Source organism: Dermacentor variabilis, unplaced genomic scaffold (genome assembly GCF_050947875.1).
Source record: "Dermacentor variabilis isolate Ectoservices unplaced genomic scaffold, ASM5094787v1 scaffold_12, whole genome shotgun sequence".
Taxonomy (NCBI): domain Eukaryota; kingdom Metazoa; phylum Arthropoda; class Arachnida; order Ixodida; family Ixodidae; genus Dermacentor; species Dermacentor variabilis.
This window is the reverse complement of record NW_027460280.1, coordinates 54,682,485-54,694,920: the sequence shown is the minus strand read 5'-3', so window position 1 is coordinate 54,694,920 and position 12,436 is coordinate 54,682,485. Positions and strand designations below refer to the sequence as shown.

General features: G+C 45.3%; 1 protein-coding gene across 2 annotated transcripts in view; it reads right to left on the bottom strand.

Moving 5' to 3' along the window:
• Nagk (N-acetylglucosamine kinase) overlaps positions 1–12,436 on the bottom strand; it is a 36,600-nt gene that overhangs the window by 6,976 nt on the left and 17,188 nt on the right. For both annotated transcript variants that reach the window (XM_075677341.1, XM_075677340.1), the window contains exon 8: positions 2,736–2,814. In XM_075677341.1, coding sequence (XP_075533456.1) covers positions 2,736–2,814 — 79 coding nt within the window. The remainder of the gene's footprint in view (positions 1–2,735; positions 2,815–12,436) is intronic.

Here is a 12,436-nt window from a genome sequence, read left to right as displayed (position 1 = left end):
ACAGTGTAAATAAACCCCCTTTTCTATAGATCTCCTCATAACATCTTTGGTGGAGGTGCAAGGTATATCTGAAGGACACCATGGAACTTCGCAGCGGGCATCTTGCAGGCAATACTACCATGTCAACTGACAAGCCCACTCGCTCAACTTCGGCTACCACAACATCGGTTATCCTGGCCCAACTCCGAGACCCTGGTACCTTCTCCAGTACTGATACCATGGACGTTGAAGACTGGTTAACCGAATATGAGCGAGCCAGCAAGAACAACCGGTGGGACCCAATCATCATGCTGGCTAACGTTATCTACTACCTCATGTGTTTGGTTCCAAACACATGAGGTGGAATTGACTAGTTGTGTCACCTGTAAGCAAAAACTACAAGAGCACTTTGGGAAGCCAATCGGGCACCAGCGAGCCGCCAAGACGGAACTTTCGTGCTGGGCCCAAACATTAGCTGAACCATATGTCGCGTACATTCAGGGCGTGTTAGCTCTGTATTGGCGGGTTGACAACAAAATGCCTGAAGCTGACAAAGTTAACCACATTCTTAAAGGCATTACCAATGACGCCTTTAATTTACTCGTATTGTACAAGGACTGCTCAACCATCGACGACATTATAAGAGAGTGCTGACGCTTTGAAGAAGCAAAGAGCCGTTGCGTCTCACAACAATTTGTTTGGCTCCCTAATACCGCTGCTACCTCATCGTGCGAAGACGTCCAGCCACCTGGTGCCGAAAACTTCCTGCGTCTTGTCTGGCGAGAGATTGAGGCTGCATCTCTATCAGTTCCTCAGGCTCGTTCTTACGAGTCCCGCCCGGAGTATCTTTGATTCAAGCTGTCATACACAAAGGGTTGGCAAATGCAGGCACCTGCCCCGTCTGTGCTGTAAGTAGCCCTATGGTTGGCAATTTCTTTTGACCTATCTTGAATACCACAACTCAAACCAGTGATGCACACACAACGACAAGGCAATATGCTCCAAGTGCAACGGGATAAGTCATATTTCCCGCCACTGTCGCTATCGTCGGTTTTGTCTCTTCGTCCCATGTACAGTTACTGCCCAGAAGACAGCCGGTCCTCGCCCTTTCATGACCGCAATGACCCGCCGCACTATGATGTTCCTTCTCCGACTCCACGCTACGACTGCCATTCGTTGTCCCCATAGACCCAGCATTCTCGCTCACCGATTGCCCGTCATTCATCGTCACCATACCCTCGCCGTCCCTCTTTGGAAAACTGACTAGTGCAGCTCCCATAAGTGATGCCACATTGGCCAACCGACCTGGAAATCCTCTGTTTAACCTGGCCACGCAACAACTTTTGGACAAAGAAGTGGAGGACATGCCTGTTTTGGCACTCACAGACACGGGAGTGCAATTATTGGAATTATTGGTTAGGAGCGCTCGCCTTTTTCATTGTCTCCGCAAGGTTCTGATGCCCACCACACTGCCTGCAGTATGTGTTGTCGCCGGTGGTACATACTGCGTCGTTGGCATGTGTACTGCGCGGGTGAGCTTCACTAGCCACGAAACCTCAGTTCTATTTGCTGTTCTGCACCAGTGTCCACATGAAGTCACTCTCGGCCATGACTTCTTGAGTACCCATTCTGCCCTCATCGACTGCTCTTCTGGCCTTCTACGGTTAGAATTCCCTTCTGTGCCTGATCTCACCATCGCGTTTATGTGTCGCAGAGTTTGTTCACCTTTGACCAGCTACCTCAATGTATGTCACATTGACCTCAGATCGCTCGGTTTGTGACACTATGTGATCTCTCCTTCCCTAGACACTCTTTTGACAAGGCATGTAACCCTCCCTCACTCCGCTGTAACTATTTCTGTGAACCAGGCATGTATCTCATTCTGAACTTAGAAAGCACACCACAGTTGCTTCCCGAAGGCATCACGCTGGGCAGCATAGTACCTTTAGATGCACACGACCCTCTGGCCCTTACTATCGATGATCCAACACCAGCACTTCATTTGATGCCCATTTTTAAGCAATGACTGCTCTAGACCTTTCCGCTGCTCAGTCCGACAACCTTCGTCGTTTGCTAGCCGCTTACAGCGACGTTTTCGATTCTGCTTCACCCTATCTCTGCCAGACAAAAGCTGTGGCTCATCCTACTGACACCGGAAATACCATTTCCAACCATGGGCATCCTTACAGAGTGTCTGCGACTGAGAGGCAGATAGGGGAAACAGACCAAGTAAATCCAGGCCACTGCGGTGACTGACATGACTGATGTCACTTACAAAATCACTCTACTGTTGCCTTCATCATCATCTGCTCATCCCTACACGGACATAGTACACGTTGCCAGTCTCAAGCTGTATCGTGCCCCGGACACCCCTTAATACCTTGTGATAGTTTTCGCATGCAGTCTTTGTTCACCTGTACCAAGTCAGTGCTTTCGCTGCCGGAGGGTAGTGTTATGAGCCAGTTACCCTGCGGATATAGAAGATGCTGAAGTATAGAGTGGACAAGAGGACAAAGTGAGGTCTACCGTCCGCCATTTTTGTTGCTGCTGCCCCACTTTTAGCCTCCTTGTACATAGCATAAATAAACCCCATTTCCTGTAGATCTCTCCGTAACAATAATTTTTTTTTTTTTTTAGTTTGCTGTCTTTCAAGCTTCTTCCAAGATTTAATGGCTCAGATACTGCCATCACAAAACTGCTAAATGTGAACGAAGCCTTATTAAGTAAAAGCTAACTCTCACTAGGTTTCAGCTTACCTTTCTGCAAGAGGTCCCAGCTTTTGAAAATTGATCCCACACAGACTATGGGAAGGCCACCTTCACCTTCTAAAAGGCTCTGCAAGGCAATGTTGCAATATTAGGTTAAAACTTTCAACATGCTCACTCCCGAAAATCAAGTGATTTCCAAACAGAAAGACAAACCAAAATGACAGCCAATTCCTCAGCTGTTCAATGGACATACAAATTGAAAGGCAAGAAAAGTATCAAGGAAAAGGACAACTGCAGTTTTATTTCCTTGCGCATGTGCTGGATCTGGAGCACAGCGGCGCTCCATCATCAATAAAGCTAATATCACTCTTCTAGAAAAGTACACTGAAAGTTAGAGACAAAATGGAGTGCACTGAAACAGCATCTAGGAAACCTGTGCTGAAGCTCTTGCTGCTGACAGCGAACACATGACACCACAACACATGGCTTAGCAAGCTAAGAAAGAGGATCTGGGTGATTGTGTTATGGCATGTGAATGCCTACATCTTGCTAAAGGCACAACTGCATCTTCCCTGCATGACTGAGCACAGCAACAGCTAAATGCAGAAGTACTGAGTGAGTGTGAGCACACCGACACTGAAGTGCAAGCACCAACTGGAAAGGCTGTATGCAGTAATCACAGGCGAGCATTGAAACAAACCAATGTGTCTTGTCATTTATAATGTCACTGCGGAGCCTGTGAGGCTGCTGCCTGTAGCTTCAGTGAATGTGTGGCCACTGCCTGGCCAGCACAAGATATATGCAGTAGTTCAAGTGCACTACCTACCCCACTAGGGATGGTTAATTTTTTTATTTGATTAAAAATTAATCATTGATCGTTTTAGCCTTTAATTGATTTTAATTGTACAAAGGCGCAATAAGATGTTCACAGGCGTTCCTGCGTTTTCCTTTTTTTACAACAACATTACAACAAACAAACAAAAAAATGGTGAAAGTGAAAGGTGAAGTCCAACTAAAATATGCAAGAAATTTCAATATGCACAGGGGAAAAGAAAATTACCCGTTTAGGATATTAAGCCACATGCTCTTTCCTTCAGAGCGAAGGAATGTCAATTGGCTGGAATGCTTGGGTAAAACCGACACCTTCTTTGAATGGCCACACGACTAGCATGCGAGAATAGACGCTCCAAAGCTACAGATTTGCCAGAATCTACATGAACTCCATCGCTATGTCAAATACATGCTCCAAACTGGCACATATGCTGTACCACGTCTTTAGTGGACTGGGAGTGAAACAAGATCAATGACTGGATTTTTATAGTATGCCATGAATTGCAAGGATATTTCGAGCCTTCGACTCCGAGCAGCGTGGTGGCTTGTGGAGGAAGAGAGGGGAAGCACTCAGCTCAGAATCTGTCGGGACTGAGAAGAACAGTCAACAAATGATCTATCACAGCCGCAGTCAGTGCTCGTGCTCCGCCATTCTAGTACGATTTCAAAATTTTTTTCACCACTCCTATTAAACTCTAAAAAACTTAATCAAACGTGCCTAATCGATTAAGTCGATAAAATGAAAGGTGGACACTCGTGATAATTGTTTTGTGGGATACTGTTAACCAATTAATTGATTAATTGTTCAATGATATCATTGATATTACCAAACCTATACCCCACCTGGAGCTGCACTTGAGTTTAGTCTCAGCTCTGCTGCACTTCTTGACGCTTCACTCAATCACCTCACCTGCAAAGCGACTTTACTCTGCCACTTACGGCTAGATGTAGCTGTGCGGCTAGATGCGGCTCTATGAACACCTGGTCTTTCCTTATCAGTTCGATTTTCAACTGCTACTGCAGTGCAGTTGACATTTGACAAAAGCTGCTGAGACACATATACCACCCCTACCCCCCCTTTAAAAAAAAAGAAAAAGGAGACTAAGTCTTATTGTGTTTTTCGATGGGACATAAATGGACCTTAGTGTGTTGTCAAAACCTTGTTGTGCCCAACTTGTTACAAATGGATATCGCTGTTGGTCCAGTTAGTGTTAGGTCAGATTGGGCATCACTGTGTGCCCTATTGGCACTTACTTGCAGCCAAAAGAGTCAATAGCTTAGATCCACATTAGTCAATTGGTTATTCATTCCCCCATAAATATGAACAGATTTTAATGGGATCATAAATGCCAGGTGGTTTTAATTGGAAATCACATAGATGAGCAATGCCATGAAAAAAGCTTAATAAATATAATATCTTAATTAATGTTCAAGTCTTCAAAAAAGAGATCTTTGTAGTTTGGCATGACCAATGGGAGTGCAGCCATTGTGTCATTAAACTTTTCTTTGTGATATAAAATCTGCTATAAAACTTAACCCATTTGTTTTCAAGCAGGCACCACTTGGTGACAAATTTTTTTACTGGGATATTAGCATGTGAGTGAGATCACATTTAGCAAAAACGGTGGGTACATCTATCAAATAAGTTGCGTGTTTGTACACAAGTTTGCTTCTTGAATTAAATACCGGTGTGAATAGGTTTGAAGTATTGTGAATTCAAGACAACGATGGAGGCCCAACAGCCAGACTGTATGAGCAGAGCGTGACTACATAGTACAGGGGCTCGAAACTTTCACATCAACAAGGACAGCAGGCAAGCGTCGCAGGCGTCAATCATGGCGGCATGAGCAGAAGCGAGCAAGAGAGGCCAGTCCTGTGCCAAGACACAGTTATCACTCATGCACGAGAGCGAACGGTCAGGAATGAGCCAAGTCGCTGGTCGGCTCCCAGCCAGAGGAAGGACTCCGTGTGCATGGTCTCTTTCATCCTTTTATTCCTTTTTTCGTGGGTTGCACCAACCTTGCAAGGGGCGGAGGGAATAACCTTCTAGGATGGGGTGGCGATGCTCGGGTGTATCCCTCTGTCATGTAGTCAGGCAGCTGCTTATATTTATTTTTGTTAAATAATACAAGTGGCGCACGCTATGTTACAGCACCAAGTGTTTGTGCTCTATGACCTAGTTAACATCTTGAGCGTCTAGGGTTCATCTTTCTTTGGGCTGACTGGTTGGTACCAATAAGACCTAATGAAGTTAGTAAGACCAATTGTGTTTGAAGAACAAATTTATCCAATTTTAAATTCCAATGGTTTCTTTCCTTTTAGAGGAAAGGGGTGGAGTAATTCCACAGGCCTCATAAAGCACCACCATTAAGCAGGTACATAAATTCTATCTCTGCATATGGCCAAAGGCCTTACCAATTTCTTCCATTTGCCCTTCATATTTTTGTCTATATACGCAGTCCCAGATACTGTCTTCCAAACCCAGCTACTATAATTCATCATTTACTCGCACTTTAATTTGAACCGTAACTTTTAAGTACATTGTAGTTTTATTTATTTCTCTAATGCTTTTCACCATGTTGACCACTGCCATATGATTACAAAATTGACTGCACTAAAACTAGACTCTCTTACGCTATCCTGGCTCTGCAACTTGCTCTCCGATTACCAACAGTTCACTGTCATCAACAGCTGCTCCTCTGCTCTTTCTGTTGTAAAATCTGGTATGCCACAGGGCAGCATCCTTATGTTTTAATGCGATTAGCATTCTTTGCCTACTTCAGGCACCTCACCTGTCTAGCTATCTGTCTCGCCTCTTACGCCGACCCAGTGGCCCTAGTTGTCTACCAGCTTGGGTCACTAGGTAAAGTGCTCATGGTCGTCATGCCAACGTGGTCATTCTAGTCGTCGTCATGTCTTTTATGCCTACCCAGTGGCCCAAATGTCTAATAGCATGGGCCGCTAGGTATAGACCAGAATTTCCAGTGCCTGTAGGAGGCCGCCATCTTTCTGTTATGATCACGATAATAGTGAGGCGACTGCAGAAACAAAGTGGGTGGCAGCGGGCCAGAGCGGGCCACAGAGCATTTGCGGTTATCAGTCGCCTGCAGTGGCTGGTTCCAGAAGTGCTGCAGCCATCTTGTCGTCCCTGAATGCGGGTAAATGTATCTCCTTTAATGTGATCACATTTCAGATCACAAAAATATACCATGGAGATAATTTAGCGCGAGCACCCTGCGGTATCGCTTGCCTCAATGGAGCTGCAGTGCTGTCTGCTTCACTGCAGTTGCAATGTCATGCAGTTGGCCAAGCTTTTCTTCCGCAAGGTCTGCGTAACTATACACATTTTTTAGGGCTTCAGGAACAGTATGAAAGATACTAGATGAAATCTAGTATGCTGTACTTTGTTCTTCTTTAAAGACTAGTATCATATTAGCACCGCGCACTACCACCATACACTGTGCTGAATTTTTACCCTGCTTTATCACCTTGATCGCCGCGTGATTTTAGCACACAACGATCTATACGAGTACAATAAAGTTAATTTTCATATTTGGCAAGCTGCACACAGTCGCAGGGAAAGCTCTAGCTCCTATGTGTTTATGTAAGACTTGGACACTCAGCAAACATGAGCAGCATTTCACAATGACAACAGACACACTCAGCAGCGTAACCAATTAGTGAGTCAGTGCAGTGTGCACGAAATAGAACCATTAAATTTTTTATCGTGTGGGCTACCAGTTACAGGTGCTTTATTATTTACTTTATAAGAACTGATCCAGCTCACACTTTGTCTACATATCAGCAGGCAAGGCGACCATTCGTCGTTCGCTTCAAATACCGTGTAAGCCCTGCAGTTAGGCTAGGTTAGGTTAGAAGAACTCTTTCACGCTGAATCTTGAAATACATGTTTATTCTTTCTCTCTTTCGCAGTCAATAGAGAACACACAATAATTTGCATATCCACGTACGATATCACTGAACGGGGAACCAGCTCTGTTAGGAATGCCTGAACATGCTTCTTGTGGGTCAAGTGTGAGCATCACACAATTATAGCAGTTCAAGTGCCCACAAATTGCGTGAAAGAAAGAAAAATCAAGTGGGGCATTGACGCGTGCGCAGCCCTGTTTCTGTGCATGCTAGTCATATGCTGCTTTCGCTTTTTGCAGTTGCGAGTACTCGAATGCGGCTTATTTGTGTGCATAAAAACACAGGAGATAAAAACCATCAAGTTACATGCAGTCTTGTTTATTTGCTGTAACAGAACAATCACTGCACAGGTTACAAAGTAGACACGCGCACCCGAACGCTTTCTGCCTACCTTTCTTTCGTATTCAAAACTGCGTTTTGGGTACAGGTTGACCTCCGTGGGCTTTCCGTCCGGAAAGTGAACTGAGCCAGCCCAAATTAAGAACCCCAGAAGGTGTTAAATGGCACTGTTATGCTGTTATCGCAGGCCCGCAGTGCAGGAAGGCAATATGTACACTATGGTGTATTTCACACCAACAAAATTAATACCCACCTGAGTAAGCTTGCTGAGCACAAAGTATTTTCTGTATACACATATACGGTTACATACGGTTAAAGCCACTATCCTATATAGGGACATTTCTCGCAAGCTTGCTGGGCATGAAATCCTTTCTATTTAAAGCCACCATCCTTAGTGAAGTTTCCAAGGCGCAGCAGGAACATTGTGTGCATAGCAAATGCACTTCACACAAACACAAAGTTCTTGTGCCTCCGTGAACGTCAATCACAGGACTCTTCCATGAGCAGCTTCCTCATGCACTGGTCGTTGGTGCAGCCAACGATGGCACAGTGCTGCTTGGATGAATATCGTATTTACTCGAATCTAACGGGCACCTTTTTTCCAATAAAACGGGTAAAAAAATTGCATGCGTATTAGAATCAAGTACGACCCTAAATCCGCCTTACCATATCGCCATCAACATTCGAAAAATGGCCGCACTGTAGGCGCTTCTAGCCTAGCTGCTGTAGCTTCCTCCATGTGCATACCTCTATGTTGTATGTGTAACCTAGTCTACTGCCTGTCTGCCCGTTTTCTGCACTTATTCAATCAGCATGGAAGAGCCGACTGTGAAGACACGACGAGTCCACCATGATGCCGCATTTAAAAGGAAAGTTATCATGTGCGCGGAGACGGACGGAAATCAGGCTGCCCCCCCCCCTCCCTCCATCACAGGCGTTCAGAATTCCCGAAACTTGCGTGCGGGACTGGCGCAAACAGAAGAATATTTTCGCCAGCAAAGCAACAAGGAAAGGGTTCAGTGGAACGAAGCAGGGCCGCTCCGCCGAAATAGAAGAGCTGCTTGCGTTATGCGTGCAAGAGCAGCAAGCGGCACAGCAGCCTGTGACGACTGATCTGCTCAAAGTACGGGCGATGCAGTTAGCCCTACAGAAAGGGCTAATGCGAAGTGACTTCAAAGTGAGCAGGTACTGGCTATTAAATTTTATGAAAAGGCTTTTCTTTTCGAAGGCGGACAGGGATATGCCAAATATTGGCCGAAGGATTTGAAGAGAAACTGCACAGTCTTTAGCGGTACGTTTTGAAGTTGCACCATAAAAGCGGCTACCACTATGGACAGATTGGAAATGCCGATCAGACGCCGCTCTACTTTGACATGCCTTCCACCACAACCGTTGAAAAGAAGAGAGTGAAGCAAGCGCGCGTTTTGTCTTCCGGCCACGAAAAAAACTAGTCACCGCAATGCTTTGTTGCACTGAGGATGGGCACAAGCTGCCCCCGTATCTTATCTTCAGACGAAAGATGCTCCTGAAAGGAATCGTGTTTCCGAGTGGAGTGATAGTGCGCGCAAATCAAAAAGGTTGGATGACCATGGACTTGGTCGCTGACTGGATTGATAACGTTTCGCCGAAGAGACCTGGCAGCAGTTTGGGTCTGCGTAAGATGCTTGTGCTCAACGCATTCAGGTGTCACCTTGACCAGCGCATCAAGGATAAGCTGGCTGCATGCAACACCGACCTTGTGTGATACCCGGCGGCATGTCATCGCAGCTCCAGCCACTCTATGTTTGTTTGAACAAGCCAGTGAAAGATAGAATTCAGGCGCTCTACATTGAATGGCTTGTCAGTAGCTGCCACGAATTCACGCCCACCAATAATATGAAGTGTGCCTCACTGCAGGACTTGGCTGGATGGGCGAAAGATGCATGGTACACGATCCCGTCTGCCATGGTCAACAAGGCCTTTAAAAAGTGTGGGATTTTGAATGCCATAGACAGCACCGAGGATGAAATGCCTTGGCCTATTGATAGCAATAAGGATGTCTGATAGCGACAAGTGATATCTATTGCTCCACGCGATTCGTACTGGCGCAGTGAAAATCTTGGCGGCAAGGTACGCCGCTTCCATTTGTGTTTTTATTCATCACAACTTTAGTGTATTGGGAATAGATCTGTTTTTTGTTTTCAAATGAGAGGAAATAGTATTTCTATATGAAAGCACGAGGTGCACGGTATTGTACTCTGTTATTCTGCTCAGAAGATGCAGTAAGAACACGTCTAAAGCAAATATCTCAGCGGATAAGGCAAGAACACATAGAAAAACACAACATGTGAATAAACACCACTAGTGCAGGCAAGCCATAAGCTTGTCAAGCTATGTAGCAACTGGCCCCAGCACCACTCTTCTCCCATTTCCCGCAGTCCTCAACAGAAAGAAGGTGGCACCTGGTGTCAATAGTAGCAGCACGGCTGACACTCGCACTACAGGGCTCTAAGAAATCTGGTTTGCTCATATGCTCATAGTCATGATGCCATCGTGGTCATTGCAGTGTCATCATTCCAGCTTTGTTATCAGACTCTCTTCATGCCGTCATCATCAAGCTATCATCATCATACTGCCATTATGCATTTGTTGTCATATTGTCGCTGTGATGCTGTCACCGTCGCCACTCCAGCTTCGTCATGCCCCATTGTCGCCATCCCATTGTACACATACTGTTGTCATGCCATCATCGTCATTGTGCCGTCATAGTGCCGCCATGGTTGTTCCGTCGTCGTCATTCTGTCATCTTACTCTCGTCACGCTATCGTCATCACGCCATTGTCATCACTTCACAAATGTCATCCCATTGTCATCATGCCGTTGCAATCATGCTGCCTTGATTGCTCCATTGAAATCATTCTTTGCCGTCATTCTATAGTAATCATGATGTTGTCATTCAATCACGATTATGCTTCCATTGTCATGCCATCATCATCATTACATTGTTGCCAGAGAGTTGCTGGCATGCATGCATTGTCACACCATCGTCCTCACGCTGCCTTGGTTATGCCATCGTCGTTATTTGGTTGTCTTCATAGAGTCATCATCGTACACTCGTCGTCATCCCATTGTCCTCATGCCGTTGTCGTCGCACTGTCAATGTTATGCCGTCATCATCATTTCAGAATTGTCATCTCATTGCTATCATGTCGCTGCCATCACACCGTCTTTGTCATTCCATCGAAGTCATTCCTTCTTCGCCATTACATCACCATCACTTGCACTTGTCATACAGTCATCGTCATGCTGTCATGCTCATGGGCGACCTTCGCCTTTGGAAAGCGAGCATCATTCCAAAGTTGGCTGATACCGGGGACAGCATATGTTGCATATAGCGGAACCAATGGAAGCCTTGGAATGAGCACTACAGATTTTATACCGGTGTCACACTGCCACTTTCGATCGTGGTCAAACCCAATCTGCCGGAATACGATGCATATTGGGCCCAATCTTGATTGAAAGTGTGCTGTGCGACACGCGTATAAAATAAATGTGACTTCAGCAATATGGTGTGTTGCAACATTGCTTGAATGCTAATCGCATTACTGTCAACAGTCATCACGAGATGGGCTCTGTGGTAATTTCTTTTTAATATATGTTAATTACCTTTTTTGTTGTATTTCGTGGTGTTAAAATTTTTGCAGATGGCTGCATCATTTACGGACTAAATAATGGTCCAGCTGACTACAGTAACCAACAAAGTGACCGCTAGCTAGTAGCTGAATGGTGCTACACCTTATTAATGTTTCTTAGCCTTTTTGAATTTATCTCATTAATAACAGTGCTGCATTATGTATCATCCTTCAAATATCCAGGAGTTACTCTGTCAACAAACCTTTCCTGGTCTTCTCACATTACCACTGTCCGAGCTAGTGCTTCTAGATCTTTAGGGTACTCATGCCAAAACTTACACAACTGCCCATCTAAAATTCGTAAATTAGCTTTTAAAGCACTTGCCCATCCACAACTTGAGTATACAGCTCCAATCTGGTCACCCTATCATAATAATTTAGTTCATCTTCTAGAATCTGGGTAGAAAAGTTATGCTCATTTTGACTGTCAAAATTATTGCTGTAGCATTTGAGAAATAAACATGGTCCTTTACTACAATGTATACACCTCCATCGTGACGTGTTTCTGTATTTGCTTCAGAAATGTGTTTATTGTGCCAAGCTTTCTACTTTACATCTCACAGTCCTGTTTTGCACATTATGTGTATTACATAATCACCTCAGCTTAAAGGGCCCCTGAAACGGTTCGGACAAATTTTGTAGACGCGTAGGGTACAGCTTACGTAGAACATTCGCACCACAATTTAAGTGAAGCGTTACGTATTAATGGAGCTACAAGCGATTAGAAGTTACCCTCCTCCCTAGCCATGCTTTTCCTCCTCAACTCGTTCGCCGAGCGAGCAGGGCTAACTTCCGCCTTCACTGGTTCAGCGTCACGATGCGACGTCACATTGTCCACTTCCGGTTGTTTTGGAGCCCGCCCCCGCCCGCGCGAGACCGCTCCACTAGCCGCTTGGCTGTCGACCCCAAGCGAGAGCTATCGAAGCAGCGTGCGTTGCGAGCATTCTGTCGTAGCGCCGAACGTGTCTTGTATTCCGG